Genomic DNA, 19,324 nt, shown 5'->3' with positions numbered 1-19,324 from the left:
GTTGAGTACCATTGTTCTATTCAATCTGAGATCCGATTAGTTATCGTAGACACCCCAAAGATTTGGTTCATTCAATTAGTTTCCTCCATTTTCTCTTCATCGCGAGAACACGTGTGAAAGAAATAGGAAACAGCGTAAGAGTTTGCAAAAAATTGGTAAAATTAATTGTAAAACATGGTGGTCTCTTGTATAGTGAGTGGTTGTAACAGCAATACTGATAAATGTGATGGGAAACATATATGTTTTTTTCAATTGCCAAAAAACCAAATTATGCGTGAAGCTTGGCTGCGAAAAATCGGAAAAAATCTCAAACCTGAGGCTGAAAAATATGGTAAGTGTCATATATACGAGTAATAATTACATAATGTATTATCGATTTTCAGAACTCTGAGTGAATAACGGAACGTACTTTTTATTTATAATTTTATCAACTTGTATGTTTTTTCAGTTTTTCTTATAAGGTAACATTTTATGTTTTAGCAAAAGTGTGTTCATTGCATTTTTCCGAAGATTCGTTTGTGGTACCAAAAAAAAAATCAAAAGTTACAGAGGACAAGAGACGTCTACATCTTTTAAAGTCTGCTGTACCAACATTATTTTTAACACCAACAGAAAATAGGTATAATTTTTGTTCAAAATTACTTTCTATAAACTTTTTAACTTTATAATAATATGTGATAAAGAAAACATTTTTTTTATACATTTCAGATTGGATGCTATGGTAAACATGGATTTCCAAATTTTCCATAGAGAATTTCCATTTGTCTGTAATCCAGGCATAAGCACAGACAAAGACAAGAATGAAGGAAATAAGACTGATGCTGCGCCTAAATCTTGCAACGTTATTTTTGATGGCACAAATGAAATTGATAGTATTATCACAACACCATCAGTAAGCTCAAAAAGGTAAAATGAAAAATAAATCATATAAAATTCAATGTCACTTTTGGAGTTCCATACACTGTTCATCTTTCGACTGCGACCGCATGTAATGTTAAATTCTTATATGTCATTTCTCTATTTACATGACTTTGTTAATTGTAAATGTTACATTCTATAACATGTTTATATATAGTAATCCATGGTTGGACGAATCATATCGAGTAACTTGTACGCCACCAAATGCATCTCCCACGACAGAGTCAAGTTATACATTTCCTAGAAGGTACGTTGTGCACGGGAATGTAGTTATCAAGATAAGGATCACTGAAATTGTAAGCGTTACAATAAATACAACTATTATTTATTTTTTTACAGATCATTGAGAGTTAAGCCATATGTGTACCACAGAAAAGGGAGCGCTTCAAGGGAATACAAACGACGTAATAATAAAACGCATTCAAAAACAAATGTTACTCCAGAAAGTATTACAAATACATTGAAATCTGCTGTGAACTTTACAATTCCAACTGTATCTAACATAAAGAAATGTAATAACACCATTCAGTCAATATCAGAAGCTTTGACTTATCATTCATGTAAGTCAAATATAAATTATGTAGAAATAAAAACATCTATAGAGATTATAAAAAAATGTAAATATTATTCTTTTTGTGATAAATATTTTATATTTTCAGATTCCGAAGAAAACTTTTCTTCTCCTTCAAAAACACAGTTGTTTGCAAACCCTAAATATATTTCAGAAATTAATATTAGTGACTTTAGTACACCTAAAAGAGCAAGAAAACTAATCAATTTTATTAAAGAAGTGGATCAAAAGAAATGTAAACAAATAAGGTGTTTACAAGATCAAAATAGAAAACTTGTAAAACAAATTGCTACATTGCAAAGATTAGTATCTCATTTAAAAAAATTAATTTCTGAAAATGCTCCCGATAATGTAACACAAAAATTAAATATCTTAAAAAAGATTGAGTGTCCAATAGTAAATGAAAAAATGGAAACTTCTGATAAACAAATACTAATATTCGATCATGACTATGTGAAAACATTTAAAAAATAAAATTAAGTATTACAACAAAATCAAATATCCTACAGTGAATAAAATGAAGAAATGGAAAACTAATAAAGAAATATTAATTGTTGACCATGACTATATGAAAACGATTTTAAAAAATGAAATGTAAGTGAAATGGAAAATTCTGATAAAGAAACACTAATTTTCTACCATGTCTATATGAAAACAATATAGCAGTTAACATATGTAAACAATATATTTGAATATACGTATAGCAGGATATTTTTATAATAAACTGCATAACACTATAAATTGTGATTTATATAAAAATCAGTTATTAGGCGAAAAAATACTTTTGTTATCAGAACTAAAAAATAGAGGGCCATATTTAAATTTAATTGATGATGTTTACATGATTACATGTAAAGTATCAGAATCAACTATTTGGCGGTATACAAATTAAAAAAAGTATATTAAACTATTTTTAACGAATATCATACTTTATGGATTATCGTATTCATTTTGTAACAATACCATGTAAGAGCATTTATTATTTCAAGAAATATTTGATAACTCGAGAACACAACTGTAAACATTATATTATGACATAAAACTTTTATGAAGCTAAAAATATGTCCAACAAAGATGATTATATTTGTCAAAAATATACAAAGCTTATTCCATCATTATTAGCACTAATCAGTAGTATTAATCAGAATTGTATAGAATTAAAATTATTGATTATACATTCAGATTAGATATATTCATATGTTCTTAACAATAATTATAAAAGTCTATTTACTGTTAATATACATATATAATACTATATGTATGTGCTATGAAATAATAAATTAATATTCAAGTCAAGAACACACTTATATTTCATTCTGTTTATATTTTAACATTATTTTTAACAGGAAATGTGCGCCAGCTATAGTGCGCATTAATGCAGTTTAATAATTGACTATATTCATAACATTTGTTTCAATTATTAGCTGACAATGAGTAAGATATTGGTAATGTCAATAAGCAAAAATATCATGGATGGTAAAAGTACTTCTTTATCCACAGAGTTAAAGTGGCGGGTAACTACACCAATAATTTTGAGCGTCCTATACGTTTATGCTTTTATGCTTGTGTTGTCACGTAACTGTGCGTAACTGTCATCAATAATCACATCGCATATTTTTTGATTCGACATGGACAGTGATTATTGTTCCACCGTTTATACATGGTAAGTATAAAAAAATAATCTGTGTAATATCATCCGTTTTATCTTGATCTTATTGTCGAGGTTAACTATTTCCAGTCTTCAGTGTTTACATTTAATATCACTGAACACTCAACAAGATTTCCCGTAATACTGCTTGCAATTACAATTTACAAGTTAGAGTTGTGCGTGTTCGCAATGTAGATGATTCTATATTTCTATTGTCTCATCAATGAGGCATTCACTGTATCTTTTCATAGGTTCGAGAAGTGTGGAATTGTATCTAATATCAGGACACATTTGCGACAGAACTTGGTGAACGCTTTGAAACGCAGGGATCTGAGGCTGTGTAAGAGTAGAGAGGCGAGATCGGCGAAACAGTACGTTTACGATATGTTAATAGCCGAATATCTGTTTAGTCACAATTACTCCTTCACCCTGTCGATATTTGCTAGTGAAGTTCCACTTTTAGTAAATTTTTGCAACAGCGTGCCACAGTGCTCCTCTGACGACAATGACAGAGGCTGTGGTGGCGGATATAAAAAATTGCAAAGTGATTATATATTGCACACCCTGGAAACTTTGGGCATTGATCCCAATAGGCCTGAAGGCCAATACATTATATCGAATTACATGAACAGCGAGGCACCATTACTGCTATCTATTCTAAGCTCGATAGCCTCGCTCGTTGTCAACACTCGGTCATCGACTGAAAAATCCATGCAAGACAGGGAGACTCAAGCTAATTTAGCTTTGGAAACGCATCATGTAGAAGCGACAAAAATGAGGGCAATGAGGAAGAGAATTATGCAACAGAAACAACTGTATGACAACGAATTAAAGACCAAGGAAAGCAAATTGAGGCAACAAGCCACAGTTATTAAGCATCAGCTCGGCTCATTAAATGCTAAAATGGAAGAAGCTCAGGTATAACACCTTTTACCACATTATCTTATTTAATACAAAGCTATTTTATACACAATTGTCATATTATTTCTTAGTAATCAATTTTGCAGTAAACAAACAAAATTTTTTTTTTATTATTAATCTGGTATTATTCAGATAGAAATCTAAAAGATTGTTATACAGATGGAACAAATTATTTATTTCTACACAAAGATTTTTGTATGATGTATTTTTCAATATTTTGTTTCATAATATCAATTTACACCACCACTAGAAAGACACAAAAAAAATGGCAGTTTTTATAGCTTGGAGTTTGTCATATTTCACCTGGGTAAAAGATTAGTACCATCTAGACAAAGATTACTTCTCCATCAAGTTAAAGATTGTATATAACTTGGTATATAATTTTCGGAGGTTGGAAACATTATTGTAAAAAAAACGGATTATTGTTACTTAGAAAGTAACAATTTGTTACTTTTTTGTAATACTAAAGATATTATTAAAACTTAAAACGCCAAACTATACAGCAAATATCTCTTACCATGCATTTGTTACTGAAAGAAAGTAACAATAGTTGTAATGACGTTACAAGTAATATGTTACTTCCCAAGCCTAATAATTTTCACTTTTTACTCAGGAAAAGATCATGTCCTAAATGATATCATGTAACTTTTTCTGGGATAAAAATGTGAAAAGTAAAAAACATCTCCATTAACTTTAATGATAAAAATGTTCACTTTTCATATTTCTATTCTAGGAAAAAATCATATGATCGCTATTCTAATAGAAAATTATCTAAACATTTTGTGTCACTTTATTATATCTTTTATATTATTTTTCCTTTATCTAGAATTTGATGCAATCTTTGACCCTGAAAGAAAAGCAGCTAAAGGAAAAGAAAGACAGTGATGCACAATGTTTCTTGCAGAAGGAAATGGAGCTATCTCTAAAACAAAATTTCTTAACACAAGAAGCTAACAGGTACTTAATGAAAAAAGAAAATAGATCATTTCTTAAAAATATTAGAAATAAAAACGATTAAACAATAACGATAATTAATAATTAATATTTTTGTAATTCTATTTTGCTAGATTTTTATTTATATCTTGAATTTTTATTTAAAATAAATTTTTGTAGATTGCAAAGAGAACGAGATAGTTACAAGAAGTTTGAGGGTGGCATGAAGAAACTACAACGAGAGCTCGTCAAAATGCAGAAGGAAATGTCGCAAGGTATGTCGAACCAATGCGCTCAGAATAATTTCAGAGACATTCACGTGCAAACCGATGCCGAAAGCAGCCGTACAATAATGGACGAATGCAGAATTCTACAGAAAGAGAAGCGGGAGCTGACAAATCTCGTCGAAGAGCAACAATCGAAGATAGAACAAATCGCGCAGCGCAGCGCCCAGTTATCACGACAATTGGAGGAAGTGCGTTTATTACAGCCAATCGAGATACCGGTTTCCGTGGCTCGAATTGTCAGTGCGAATGCGCTCGTCAGCGAGAGCAGTTCCACAGAGGACATTCTTCAAGATGCCAAGATGCGATTAAAACGCCTGGAGGAAGAAAGTTCCAAGGCCGATCAGTATTTCTGCAGTTTCGTCAGCACATCTTCGTAGCGAATAAGACACATTCCAAAATATTGTTTATTAATGTATTTATTATCATTACTGCACGCACAATTATCAACTTTGCAAATTACACTTCACATCACTTTCGAAGATTGTGGTTTCTTCAATCTCAGAAGAAAAGACTGAATTGAAACATTAAAAATATCAAAAAGTATTGGACATTCAGATAATTTATTTTATAAAATTGGATGTTGTTAAAACATATAATATACAAATTACCGACTATCTTTTTGCTTTATTTTGAATTCTACGTTCATTACATGCAACATCAAACATAGCATAGAAAATGTTAAGTCGAGCTCCTTTCCGCTGTTGTACATCATCTTCGTTTCGGGTCTGAACTCCTTCTGGTGCACTTGAATTAAGGATCATATCGAACACTTATGCTTTTTCGTGCATAGGATAAATCATACAGTTATTGAGAGTTATTAGGAATTTTCTCAACAAAAAAAAAAAAATAAATAAATAAATAAATGATGAAAATTATAGTTGCAAAAAACAAAGTGTATTTTATATTAAAAAGATTGAAACATGTGTATTACAAATTTCATAAATCGGGTAAATACTCGAACAATTACACTTCAATAATGTAATTAAGTGTTAAATGATTGCTATATGTCCACTTCTAATCAACAAAAACGCAATAAACAATTTTTAATCAACAAAAACGCTTGATAAAGAATTTTTACGTTCGCTGATAAATGCAGAAATAAAATTTCAGAAAGATTTTTTAATTATAATGAGAAAATACCATATAAAAATTATCATCTAACTCAATAATTGTACGATTCACTCCATGTACATAGTACATAAGCTACTTTAACACTTAATTAGCTACAAAGTTTAACATACTAACGTATCACAAGTATGTATCACAAATGTTAAACATATAACATTTTATAAAATCAGTTAATTGTAAAAAGAGGCAAAAAAATATTTGTAAAAAAATTCAAAAATGACATTCAATCAAATCTATTAAGTATCTAAAAAAGGATATTGCTTATCACGGCTTTCACGTCCTTCACGTTCATGAGGACGATCCTTTGCGTATGGAGATTTTTCCTGAAAATACATTCTTGAATAAGTCTTCTGAATGCCATGATTTCTTGCAATTGATATGGAAGGGGAAGGAGGAGGTTACTGACATCGATACTTTCTTGTTTTTGCTATTGCCGCCCATTTCGTCCTTTTAATGTACTCGAAGTAGACATCTTTATCAACTATGAAGTAATAGAAAATTGTTAAAAAAATCACAACTTGATTTTTTTTCTTTCATAAAATGAGCTAACTAGAAAGCACTGCAAACATAATTGCAGGTTCTATAAAATCAAAAATATGCACATTTCACAGGACGTAGAGCTGCAAATATATTTTATACATTTTTCTACTTGAAGAATAATTTTCAGAAATGTATTAGTATTCTTGTCTTCTAACATTTTTATATCGTTATTGATTTGATCATGCTACATCTTTTTTATAACTATAAAGATTTCTCTATGTGCCATATACGCAAAATGTTAATAAATATGTAAGTGTCAAAGCACAGTATATAATTAATAACAAAAATTGATGTATTCATGAATAAGAGTTAAAAATGAAAATTAAATTGGATTCTAATTATTCTAATGTACATTAAAACGAGTTTTTTTTTCTCGACGATTATGAAGAAGCAGAGAAAAAGCAGAAACAATTAATTGGAAAATATAGTAGAAAATTAGCAAAACAAATTAAAGTTCACAATGGAACTCAAGAGAAAATAGTCAATTACTTGTTAATTGTTTATATATGTATAATAATACTATTAAAAAATACTAATTAATATTACTAACCTTACTGTAATGATGCTTTTCTCTATGTTCAGGAATGTCACCGTTCTGATGTGTACCTTTGGCTGTAATAAATGTAATGTATATGAATGTATGTATATATACATACATATATATATATACAATATATATACAATATATACATTCGTTGATATAAGACTATTTTTTGTAATAATGATAAAAATATAATCACAAACCTCTTTCATCATCTTTTCTTCGTTTCTGCTCGGTAGTTGGTATGGATTCTTCTGCCCGATCCTATGCAAATTATTTATTTAATACGTAATTTAATATATACTATATGTTATGAATCATATGATATATGTAAAAGGAGAAAAATGAAGTAAATTTAATTATATACGATCGTAATCAAATGACAAAAACGTAATTACCCTTTTTCGTCCCTGTTTCTTTTCCTTACGCAGCTCCTTCTGTTCATCACGTGTTTTTCCTTTACTAGAACGTTCTTTTTTATCCAGTCCAACTTCCGCGCGTCTCCCTTCCTGCTGAACATAAAAATATTTATGCAAAGAGAAAACGTAAAAAAAAAATTAAAATTATAAAATATAGTCACCTTTGGAGTGCTCTCTACTCTTCTTCTTTTTACATCTGAAACTGAGTAAAAATTTATATTAAAATATTAATAAGAAACGATATTAATAAGAAACGTTTTTAAAAAAATATTTATAATCGTATTATAACTTTGTTTTTAAATCATGTATATAGTATATGATCAATACATATTTTATATTTAATGATTGAATTGTGATACAAACCTCTTTCAGGACCTTCTTGTAAAGGACCCGAACTCGCACTACTATTTGAAACACTGGAAAGATCTCGATCTAAATTATCTACAGCGCTGCTATAATAGTGCTCTTCCTAAAAATATAAAATTCATATTTTTATATATAATTAATTTTATCAAAATTAGAAAAAATTTCAAATATTAATTATGAAACGAGTTATACAATAGCTATACGAATGAGGAAATTTGTTTGCAAAAGTTTAGTACATAAAGATTGTAACATTAATTTTATAAGTAATTATGAATATATATTTACTAAATTTGTTTTACTTAAAGCATTTTCTATTAAATTATAATAATTTTTTGTTTCAAAACGCTCTATATAAAAAATAAAATTTGAACGTAATAGTTTACCTTATAATATTTGCGATCTTTCTTTTCTAATCCCTCATCGTCTTTCACTTCTTCTTTTTTAACATATTTTTCTTTTGCTTCCAAAACATCTTTACTGTCTTCTTTCTTTCTGAATTTTTCAGAGTTTTCACTATTCAAAGAATTGATATCGCTATAAGATTTTTATAATAAAATAATTATAAATAAAAGTTTTATTATAAATAAAATGATAAAAACTAAATAAATAAAAGCCTATAAGAGCCGACGCAGGTATTACCGTGTAATTATAATTAACCACAATTAAAAATACATGAAATTAAAATTTCGATTCTCAGGTTCTCTTTAGTAAATATTACAAATTTGAAGAATATAGTAGTTTAAATCAATAATGATAATAATAAATCCAAATTACCCCGTCAGTTAAAGTCTATATCAACATAAAACTCATCAATGGAAAAAGTCAACATTTTTCTCCTTTATTCACTTTTATAATTAGACCCTTTGTCTATAAAATTTAGGAAGTTCAGATTTTAAATGATAACTATACTTAAAGTGTGTCATTAGTATTGATGTAAAATTTCTAAATTTGTAATATTTGTACTAAAGAATATATATTTGTGTGTATATGCATACACACACATAATATGTACTATGACAATTTATATATATTGTACTTGTATATGGATACCTGTGTTGGCTCTTATAAGTTTTTATTTACTTAATATAAGATTTTCATTTATGACTATTTATATTTATCTCCTCGTAAAATCCAGCAATTTTGAAAACAATTGTCTCATGCATTTTATTAAATTTTTATGTAATTCTGTATAAAATATATTTAGTATTAATTTCAAAAAGTATTGATTCCAATACAATGCAATAATTCTATATATGTTTACATAAATGTATTACTTACTGATGCGTTTGATTGGAGGAGCTCCGTTTTTCTCGTTGCTCCTTGTTTTCTTTTTCTGGTCGAGTATCTCCATTGTTATTTTCTTTCACCGTTACTCCATTGCTAACTTTTTCACTCGTTTCATTATTCGTTGCATCTTGAGTTTTACCAGCCTGAGATGCGTATAAATGTAATAAAGTAAAACTTTCTCGAACACTTTAAAAATGTAATGGTTTCTCTTTATGAATTTTTTACTACCTTATCGCCCACATGGTGGAAATCTGATTCACGTATCATATTGGGAGTTTTAGCTTTCAATTGCCCACTATACGATGTTGCTAGGACATGCAAGTCCTGGCGCTGGCCACGCTCTTCCTCTCTCACCTTTTCTACCTTTCGTTCGAGAATCTGAGAGAGTTTTGCCAAGACAGGAAAATGTGGTAATATTTTTATCAATATTATCAAAGAATTCCTTATTTGCACATAATCCTTAGAATCTAGACACACTACAATAGCCTGTCAAAGAAAATATTAAAAGTAAATATTTTTCTTTAATATAATTTTATTTAATATAATTAATAAACAAATTTAATTATTAAGATATTTATTTTCAAATATTGTGTGAAATACCATCTTCATTTTATTCAAATATATATATATATATATGTTCATATCGCACATATACCTTTGTGATCTTATAATGCCATTTGTGACACACGTGTCTGTAATTTTCAAATCCAACCATATCATTTGCTTCGGAAAATTGATTGCTCACGCGAAACTTGGTTACAAAACCAGGATAATTACTGCATTCCTGCACAATAGATGTTTGTCAATAGATATTTAAATTACTAACTCTTAACTATACTGATAATGGAGTACAAACGTATCTCACTGCATACAATTACACAAATATTTCTCACGTAGCAGTTTTATATAACTGTTAACTATACAATCTTGTACAATTAAGAATTATATAAAAGTACACAAAAATAATTAATAGAATATTTATAAAAACAACCAATATTTATATAAAAACATATTCTTTTTAAGATCATGCTTCTCTGGAAACTTCGAGAAATAGTGTTAATTCGTGACTTACCTTATCAAATATGGCTTTTTCGGAATGCCATCTCATTACAGTTTCCAGCATAGCGCATAAAAATCTGCCATATCGATTTGCTTCGTTCTCTGTGCACGAAGTGACTGAATATGTAATATCACAGAAAAGCTGAAAAAGAATCAAACAATTTTATCATAAAAATAGTAAAGTGTAATAAACTAAAAATTTATTTTGTATAAATAAACTTGTACAAGTATAACTTTGTAATAGACAATATAATTTGTCACTTTAACGTCTATAATAACGCATTAATGAATACTAAAGATTTCGCCTTACACGATCGTAGCAAAGCAGAGTTGAAAAATTTGCAGTCTTCAGAGAATGGATGGTATGTACAAATTTCGCACAGTACATGGCGTCCACAGTTGTGAATGTACATCGTGGGAATAGGCACAACTGTAGAAATTGCGTTATCGTTTCATTCTTTGCAGATTTAGCGCTTCGTGATAAAAACCATGTGTCCTTTTCTTGTCTGCAAATCAGTTATGTATAAATCTTATTGTAAAATCGTTTCATATTATACAATTATGACAATTACGTTACTCCTATTATATATTTAGCTCATTTTACCTCAGGTACGCAAAAACTTTTTCGACGTGCTCCTCTTGCTTCTTCTTTTCATCCTGCAGTTTTTCAATAAGAGTGGTATATCTTTCTTGTTCCTTCTTTCCCTTACTTACATTCTGGAAATTAACATTACTTTTTGTTAAAAAATCAGGCAAGAGTGTTTTCAAATTGAAATAATTTATTTATCAGCCATAATAATGTAGATAATAATAAATATGTAATATTCGCGTACCACGTCTTTGGAATCGGAGGTTTGCGCTGCAAGTTGCTTCAACTTGCTGACTTCTCTTTGATAGCTTTCCACTGGCACATACAAATCGTACATCGATAGAGACCAAAACGTGACTAAGAATTGTGGTGATATATCCTCCCAAACCTTTAGAGGATGCAACGGCCTAACAGATTGAGCAACAGGTGCCATAACAGCTTGCGCGGCTTCTGCATACTTTAATTGCTTCATTGCCGTGGACATTTTTTTATAATTCGGATCAGCTTTACGGAGAGCATCATATTTTATCTTTAAAAGAAAATATCAATTTAAGACGATCCATAGAAAAAAATATAAAAATCCATAAAAAAATACTTAAACAAATTCTTTAAGAGATACTTAAACATTGCTTATAATCCGTTAATCGTTTGTTGAACAATGTACGTAAGTATTTTTTAAATAAATTGTGAATTATTAACAATTGTGATTTACTTAAAGTGATATTCAGCCTGCGGTACGCATGTGTATTTTTTACGACAATAAAAGAAAATGTAAAAACATATAAAAGTATATGTGCAGTATCAACATAAACAAATATACAGCCAAAAGATTTTGTCTAAAAACGGCTTTTAATTTAAAAAAAGTTGATCATTAATTTAAACAGTATTATCATCAAGAAAATTCGATTGCGAATGTAAATGGCACACTTACATTTATGGCATGCGCGAACATTGGCCGTGCCAGGAAAAACGCGACATCCGAATGTATGTGATTATCCTGGAGCATAGAATGAATCGAAGGTAGTCGCTCGACATACTCGTCTACCGTCATAGTTGAACCCAGGAAAGTTCCAAATTGTACTAGCGTATCCTGGCATTGATCATACAACTTGCCTATTGCACGAAAAAATCAAATTGTCAAAAATATTTATGAATTATTATCTTTAATTCTTCATATAATTCGGGATGTGCATATCCGCGATAGACTCGTGACAGATCGCAAGTTCGAATCCACACATTCCATACATACGTATTTTTAATTTGGTAATCTTTTGCGAGAGTTGCGAAAGAACTCTTTAAATCTAGGTAACGTATAAAGACTAATAGTCCCACCCAGTTTCATTACTACTACTGTATACAATTCTATTTACCAACGAGTTTTAAATGAGATTTATCTGTTTCTCTATAAACAACGCAATGTTTTTGCTGTGCCATTAACAAGCACAGCGCGACCGCTAGATCTTGTTCGGCAAGAGCTTCCTTCAAACGTTGCGAGGATTTCTTCGTATTGCGGACTTGACTAAAGTAACCAGCCTTGAAAAGAACAATGTTTATATTAATTTGTTTGCGTCAAAATTACATTATGACATTGTATATTTACATGACGTTACAGTTTACCTCATTTTTCAAAAGATCTCCGCCTGCCATAGCATCTAATTGATCAGATGTCATTTCTTCGGCTGCCTCAATACCAGCCATTTTTTGTACTATTTCTTTTAATATTAACAGATCTAAGCTGTAAATAAAGTGATGTATTAAAGCAGTAATAAATTAACTTAGATTTGCTGCAATAAATCTCGTTTATTTATGATATAAAATGTACCTCTTTTGAGCTTTAAGTTGATTCGCTACATACTGTAACAACCCTGTTAATTCGATGTTATACTTTTTAAATATCGCTCCACAAAAAGAAGCCAGAGATTGCAGCCACAAAGATATACTGGTGCCGTCGTGTTTAAATCTATCCCTATCAGCACCCGCTAAAGCTTCTACTAGACAATATCCCAATACATCATACGAGATATTTGTCAAGTACTTTAAAGAATCCACCACAGGTCCTACATCGATACACGGATAAACGTGTTACGATCTTTTGCTGTAGAAACGATTGTAACGATAAAAATACGCGAAAGGCGCACATTTGATACGTACCTATTAGGTTGTCATATAATTGGATCTGTATGAGGACGTAATCGAATAGTACACCTGGCGAAGAATGTGTAAGCTTGCCTATTGATCGGCCGACTGGCTTGATCGTTTCCTTGCTCACGCGCTTCATGATCGATTTGATCTTTTTTTGAGCATCGGCGCGTTTTCGCAGGAGTGCAGCGTGCTGTAATGCCGTGTCATTTTTCCAGCGCGCGTATAAACTATAACGATTTTGATAAGGGTAGTATTTAAGGATGTTCCACAATTCCTCGGCGACACAACAATTACAATCCATGAAGGAGAGGGAGGGTAAAAGTGCGACATCGAGTATAGTCAGCACGTCATAATAGAGACTGCAGTTTTTGTTCAGAGGTTGCTTGCTTGCGTCAAGTGGACAGTGCTTGATGGCGGTGTGACAAAGTCTCATCACTTTGTACATTAAAATAGGATCCTGGTGAAGATTCGGTCCGAGTACGATCAACATCGGCAATAAGTGATCATGAATGTCCTCCAGATCGCGTAACGATGGTGGCGCGAGGGAACTCTTCAATGGAGGCACTTTACGGCCCGGCAATTTTGGAGAAACAATACAATGTCTGTAATGAAATGATTTTAAAAACTTACGAGCATAGTTAAAACAATTGTTATTAATCCCTTGCCGTGCTATTTAGCTCGACTAGAACTAAACCACGATTGTAACTAGCAAAAAATCATTCCACGAGTCTGACTCGTGATGTTTACGTTTGACCGATCTTCAATCCACGAGTCTGACTCGTGATATTTACGTTTGGCCCAATCTTTATTCCACGAGTCTGACTCGTGATATTCATGTTTGGTACAAAATTTGTACCACGAGTCACATTCGTCAAAGTATGGCAATAGGTTAATAATTTGTCACATAGTTTTTGTTCAATAATATAGATATAATTCTACGATTATCTTCTTTAAAATAAGCGATATATACGTTATTAACTTACTTTCGGTATACAGGTTCTATAAGAGACTGAATCATTTTGCACAACGCTAAAGCTATGGGACGTTGATCTGTGAGACAATAGTCCGGTAAACGACTGAATAAGCTTTGTGCTACTTCCCAAGCTCCAATTTCCAGAAGTGCTTCACATAATCCAAATTTTTGATTGTTCGTGTACTTGTCCTTAAAAACAGAAGATTATAATATAAACAATCACACATATAACTACTAAAGAAGATCAATACCTTTATGTACTTAAAATTGACAATATTTTTCAAAGATTCGCATGTAATTTCGAAAATTTAATTACAAAATTAAATTGCAAATTATGATAAGTTTGAAATAGAGATTCTCTTTTTCAGCATTTATTTTTTATTAAAATAACAATCAGCTAAGCTTAGATTTGTAAAATTTCTTTTTTCTCATTACTTGTGCATTCTCCTTCTCTTCCACAACATCTTCCTTGTCTTTTGTTGAGATCACACTCAATTTCCGCACATATTCCTTGGCCTGTTTCATCACCTGCTCGTGATCTAATATTATAGTCTTATCATCTGGCACCAACCAAGGTAATATATCATCCAGTTTAATTACACCATGCTGCAGCATGAGCGCGGTGACCTTCTGCAGCGAGAACGGCGTGGCGTTGATGGTAGAGCAGTATTTGAATCCTAACACTTCACAAAGTACCTGCTGATCGCTCATGTATGAACGTATTAAAGGAATAAATAGAGCGTCGTCTTGCGGTCGGTTTTCAAAAGTCTCTAATAAGATGTCGAGTACTCTATTAGGATCAAGATTAAAATAACCTGCAAGGACAATACCAATCTTGTACTTCCGTTGTTCTTTCCATCAAATTAAATATTCACAAATTTATTTTATTGAAATTATTGTCGCGATATACAAATCCTCTGAAAAGAGCGATATTTATACTCGCAGTAAAAACATTGACATTCGTACCGATAAGAGATTTAACAATTTCCAATGTCGAGGCCACCTCACTATCTGGGCGCTCCTGATTCAATTCTACAATGAGCTTGGAGTAACCTTCGCTCTCTTCACGAAATAAATTAAATTTCCTTTGTTTATAACTGCAAGAAGGCGAGCGAGCTATAAGAAACTCATTTACACATAAATAAGCTTTACGTAAATTAATAGAGGAATACTCACTATAACTTTGTTTTTACTTTTATAAATTTGGTTTGAAAATTTTTGTTTTTCAATGTCCCTACATCTTGTAAAGTATCAATCTCTAAACGTTCTTTCAATATTCTATCGGTCAAAAACTGTGGGAAATAAACAAGAAGTTAAGGTAACATGTTGGAATTTGATCTCAATTTTAATTAAATTTAAAAAAAGTAGTAATTCTGGAAGATAAGATATTTGGAAAATATGTTGTAATATCATTTTAAATATTTCTTGCTTCCAATAATTTTGTAATACTTCTAAAATAAAATATGATATAAATTTACATATAAAGAACAAATAAATGTGTACCTTCTCAGATTCTTTCACGATATAGTAAAAGTTGTTTCTTTCCTCATTATGCACTTCCACATCAATTAAAGTAAATATGTCTACTATTGCAGATGGTATGGAAGGTACATCAAAACTCTAAATAAATATATATATGTTAGTATATTATTACAAATGCCATTTCATTTTATAAGGGAATTCTAATGCAAAATTAACATTTTCTTTTTTAGAAAATAATATATATTTTTGAGAGATTTTAGGATTCCCTTAAGATAATAAAAAGAATCTCGTCATACCGTAAGTTCACCTAATGTCTGAACTACACTGTCCTTTTTTACGTTTCCATGGATTCCATTTGAAATTAATTCGTATATTCCGCGTCTCCATTCTATAAAAAAATGATAAAAATCCTTCATCATATAACATATTAAAAACAGTTATACAGTCAAATAATATAAGTATATGCATGTATGGGAGTTCAGTAGAAAATATAAAATGCAAAATAAAAACTTAAAGTACACATGTGTGTGAGTCTTATTAATTTCTACCTTTTTTGCAAACATAATGCAAGAGAACCAAACAGGAGACTTTGTTAATGTTAGATCTATTCTTTTTATCTGAACATGCATAGCTCATCTTTTCTCTTTTTCTCTCAAACTTGAAAAGAAAAGGAAGAAAAAATTGTGCAAAAAGTTCAGCTAAAAAGAACAGACGTGTAATGTGTGAAAGGTATTAACACTCTGTACAATTTTGTTCTAGAAATTTCTTTTTTTTAACTAAGAACATCTACAACTGATTACATTTATATATAATCTTTTTTGATTACATTATATATAATATTTCTTAAAAAAAAAACAACCATATAAGTACTTTCTACAAATGTTAAAATATATGTAAATATTATAAAAAAAATTTTTACACTTGTAAAAGTAATGAAAATTAATTCATAAGTGACCCAACATAAGTAGATACTGAATAATAATGTGTGTACAGAGTGTTATATTATAGTGCACATATATAAAGATTTATGCAACATTATGCAATGCACATAAAGCTAATTAAACATAAAAAAACCAATAAGATCCAAAATTAAAAAAAAATCAAGTCTATATCACAGATAATTTCACCCACTCCGACCATGAATTATACATAAAGTATACAGAGTATTCGTGCAGAAGATATTTTTTAAATCCTTATTTTTAGAAAGTAAATATTAATTACTAATTTGTTAAGAACAAAATAACTCGTAAATAAATATACGTAGCATAAAAATAAACATTTCCTTTCTAAAAATAAAGTCTTAAATATATTCTCTATACAAATACCTTTTACATTCTCTGAATGTATAATTCATAAATAAATAAGAAATTGATAATGGTACTAAACCAAGGGAATGCATAGGATTGCGTTGCGCCAAAGAAAACATTATGCATTGTGCGATAAGAAATTGGGATACGAGGTAGGCAGCGTGTTCGTTCGCGAGGGAACGACAATGGTGTGGATTTTCTGGCATGCTGGGTTTTGAACGGGACCGAAGCATACACGCGGAGCATATTACCTGGTGTGTTGCCTTCCTTAAATTTGTGCTTGATTAGCTTGAGGCTGCAAACAGTCGTGAATTGACAAATTAAGTCTTCGGTAGAGCGAGTTTAACGGGAGTAGATAAGTGTTTTCGCGACCAGCAATGCACCGTGTCGATCGCGTCGACCAGGCGACGCTTTAACAACACCACTTACAAATCATTTTTCCCATGCTTATCCCATGTCTTCCACAATTCTGTATGCCATACTTTGCTGGCCATATTTAGCGCTCTGGTCCGTTTTTAAAAATGGGGCTTCGAGCGTGCACCGGGGATTAAAAATCAACTCGACATCGCAGGTTAACGGAGTAGAGAGAGTGCGTATTTTTTCCCTTCGATTATCGCCACTGTGCGAAGCTAGCAGCGGAGCTCGTGAAGCGCGTCCCCGAAGTCCATGAAGTACGGCGTGCGCTACCGGGAAGACGTGTTCCATCGCTTCACGCGGACGCGCGACACCGACCAATCGGAAATCGCCTATAGAGGCGGAAGTTTCAGAATAGTTCAGAAAGATCTCTCTTGATACGTTACGTTCACGCACGTGAGCTCCAAGTGACGTCATACGTCCAATGGCAATGTTGGAAAGTAATGCGTAACTCGCGCGGCGACCAATTGGCCTTCTATTCATGAAAACTGCATGAGCGACGCATAAGACCGCATTTGAATAACTTTAGGAACGGCGGTAAAAAAATACCTTTGGCTCTTTCTCGTTTTGATCGTGCGTTGAGGAGGTAGCTGCGATTTATCGTAGATTGTAATCCTTGAACATCCTTCCTTATATCGTTCGCGAGTATTAAAATCATATAAAATATTATTCGGTAAACTTTCCTTTTGTGAATTTATATCAAAGTAATTGTCGGATCTGATTCCTTCGGCCGTTGAGCGACGTTGAACACGTGATGGTTGCGGTTGTTGTCACTCATTATGACAGACTTGTTCAACGCTCTGATGTATTGCGTCTAAATAATAATGAATTAAATAGGATTAAAAATTTATTTTCTCATGAGATGTACACAAATTTTTATTTTGTTCAGTTGGAGACATTGTGAATTTTTTTTATATAAAACGTTGCTTAGATTTGGTTATGCGTGCATACATGTATACCTTTATTTTCATAATATAATTCTTTATAATTATAGGTGAAAAATGGCCAAATCTTCTGAAAAGAAGGGAAAGAGCGCCATCAACGAAGTTGTGACTCGTGAATACACTGTGAATCTTCACAAGCGTCTTCATGGCGTTGGATTCAAGAAACGTGCTCCACGAGCCATCAAAGAAATCAGGAAGTTTGCAGAGAAGCAGATGGGAACGCCCGATGTTAGGATAGATACACGTCTCAACAAACAACTGTGGTCGAAAGGCATCAGGTATTATTTTGATAGAACCAATAAAAATTTCCAAAATTTGCATGCTTAAATTTCTCGATTATAATTTTGAATGCAGTTTAAATTATAATTGTTTGATGTGATAATTTAAGAATATAAAACTGATTCTCATGAGAGAAAAGGAGAAAAAACTGTTGACAGTCATTTAATCCTGCCTCATGTTGATTGTTATTACACATTTTTGAATTTTATGAGAAAATTTTGTAGTAACTAACTTTGTATAGAAATACTATTATAGAACAATTGACTTTATAGAAAAGCTATTCTGGAATATATTATATTTTTTCTTTTCTTTTTTCCAGAAATGTTCCCTTCAGAGTTCGTGTAAGACTGAGCAGGAGGAGGAACGATGATGAGGACTCTGCAAACAAGCTGTACACCCTCGTCACATATATATCTGTTCCGTCGTTCAAGGGACTTCAGACCGAGAATGTGGATGCTAGCCAAGATTAATGTATTTCTGTATAATAAATAACAATGAACTGAACTAAGGTATTCCTCTACTACAAGGTATTCCTCTCATCATACAATTTATACCGAATCCATATATATCCTAGAC

The 19,324-nt window shown here is 31.3% G+C and overlaps 4 protein-coding genes across 16 annotated transcripts in view; 3 read left to right on the top strand and 1 right to left on the bottom strand.

Moving 5' to 3' along the window:
- LOC105201337 overlaps positions 1-2,504 on the top strand; it is a 30,756-nt gene extending 28,252 nt beyond the window's left edge. For 3 of the 4 annotated variants that reach the window (XM_039453865.1, XM_039453877.1, XM_039453888.1), the window contains 6 exons: positions 194-331; positions 481-619; positions 709-906; positions 1,076-1,165; positions 1,258-1,478; positions 1,578-2,504. In XM_039453865.1, the coding sequence (XP_039309799.1) occupies positions 194-331; positions 481-619; positions 709-906; positions 1,076-1,165; positions 1,258-1,478; positions 1,578-1,963 (1,172 nt within the window). In that variant the 3' untranslated portion in view covers positions 1,964-2,504. Of the gene's footprint in view, positions 1-6; positions 332-480; positions 620-708; positions 907-1,075; positions 1,166-1,257; positions 1,479-1,577 lie in introns of those variants that run through there. The other variant, XM_011169321.3, reaches the window with a different exon arrangement.
- A 476-nt stretch (positions 2,505-2,980) lies between these two features.
- Positions 2,981-5,892, top strand: LOC105201382 (protein MLP1). Its single transcript, XM_011169380.3, has 4 exons — positions 2,981-3,152; positions 3,389-4,055; positions 4,885-5,015; positions 5,172-5,892. The coding sequence occupies exons 1-4, from the start codon at positions 3,118-3,120 to the stop codon at positions 5,653-5,655; spliced, it is 1,317 nt and encodes a 438-aa protein (XP_011167682.1). The 5' UTR covers positions 2,981-3,117; the 3' UTR covers positions 5,656-5,892.
- LOC105201350 (THO complex subunit 2) lies at positions 5,820-17,787 on the bottom strand. Of its 8 annotated transcripts, none has more exons than XM_011169340.3 (28): positions 17,541-17,787; positions 17,363-17,406; positions 16,101-16,192; positions 15,826-15,942; positions 15,499-15,614; positions 15,289-15,419; positions 14,758-15,137; positions 14,333-14,511; positions 13,359-13,951; positions 13,030-13,264; positions 12,825-12,942; positions 12,578-12,740; positions 12,139-12,320; positions 11,452-11,736; positions 11,223-11,335; positions 10,929-11,124; positions 10,632-10,760; positions 10,215-10,343; positions 9,788-10,045; positions 9,551-9,702; positions 8,656-8,806; positions 8,270-8,375; positions 8,068-8,108; positions 7,886-7,999; positions 7,691-7,751; positions 7,497-7,558; positions 6,665-6,729; positions 5,820-6,017 (listed from the first exon to the last, which is right to left on the bottom strand). In XM_011169340.3, the coding sequence occupies exons 1-28, from the start codon at positions 17,603-17,605 to the stop codon at positions 5,987-5,989; spliced, it is 4,308 nt and encodes a 1,435-aa protein (XP_011167642.1). In that variant the 5' UTR covers positions 17,606-17,787; the 3' UTR covers positions 5,820-5,986. The 8 variants fall into 8 exon arrangements, with proteins under 8 accessions (XP_011167642.1, XP_011167647.1, XP_011167655.1 ...); XM_011169345.3 differs by having other exon boundaries at positions 7,886-7,996; XM_011169353.3 differs by having other exon boundaries at positions 8,656-8,785.
- Positions 17,788-17,998: 211 nt separating this feature from the next.
- On the top strand, positions 17,999-19,252 carry LOC105201391 (60S ribosomal protein L31). 3 transcript variants are annotated; one of them, XM_011169399.3, is made up of 3 exons: positions 17,999-18,111; positions 18,520-18,747; positions 19,068-19,252. In XM_011169399.3, the coding sequence occupies exons 2-3, from the start codon at positions 18,527-18,529 to the stop codon at positions 19,216-19,218; spliced, it is 372 nt and encodes a 123-aa protein (XP_011167701.1). In that variant the 5' UTR covers positions 17,999-18,111; positions 18,520-18,526; the 3' UTR covers positions 19,219-19,252. The 3 variants fall into 3 exon arrangements, with proteins under 3 accessions (XP_011167701.1, XP_011167693.1, XP_011167708.1); XM_011169391.3 differs by having other exon boundaries at positions 18,053-18,134; XM_011169406.1 differs by lacking the exon at positions 17,999-18,111 and adding an exon at positions 18,154-18,198.
- Positions 19,253-19,324: the final 72 nt, after the last annotated feature.

This window comes from Solenopsis invicta, chromosome 1 (assembly GCF_016802725.1).
Source record: "Solenopsis invicta isolate M01_SB chromosome 1, UNIL_Sinv_3.0, whole genome shotgun sequence".
Lineage (NCBI taxonomy): Eukaryota > Metazoa > Arthropoda > Insecta > Hymenoptera > Formicidae > Solenopsis > Solenopsis invicta.
The sequence above is the reverse complement of the archived record's forward strand: the minus strand, read 5'-3'. Positions and strand labels throughout refer to the sequence as shown.

Excerpts from the sequence above, each read along its gene's own strand:
- LOC105201382 (XM_011169380.3), top strand. The coding sequence starts at position 3,118 with ATGGACAGTGATTATTGTTCCACCGTTTATACATG. Across the intron at positions 3,153-3,388 it reads TGTTCCACCGTTTATACATG|GTTCGAGAAGTGTGGAATTG; the intron begins GTAAGTATAAAA and ends ATCTTTTCATAG. Across the intron at positions 5,016-5,171 it reads TTAACACAAGAAGCTAACAG|ATTGCAAAGAGAACGAGATA; the intron begins GTACTTAATGAA and ends AAATTTTTGTAG.
- LOC105201350 (XM_039453812.1), bottom strand. The coding sequence starts at position 17,605 with ATGGCCAGCAAAGTATGGCATACAGAATTGTGGAAGACATGGGATAAG. Across the intron at positions 13,952-14,332 it reads ATAGAACCTGTATACCGAAA|ACATTGTATTGTTTCTCCAA; the intron begins GTAAGTTAATAA and ends ATTTCATTACAG. Across the intron at positions 11,336-11,451 it reads CCTCCGATTCCAAAGACGTG|AATGTAAGTAAGGGAAAGAA; the intron begins GTACGCGAATAT and ends GTTAATTTCCAG.
- LOC105201391 (XM_011169399.3), top strand. The coding sequence starts at position 18,527 with ATGGCCAAATCTTCTGAAAAGAAGGGAAAGAGCGCCATCAACGAAGTT. Across the intron at positions 18,748-19,067 it reads CTGTGGTCGAAAGGCATCAG|AAATGTTCCCTTCAGAGTTC; the intron begins GTATTATTTTGA and ends TCTTTTTTCCAG.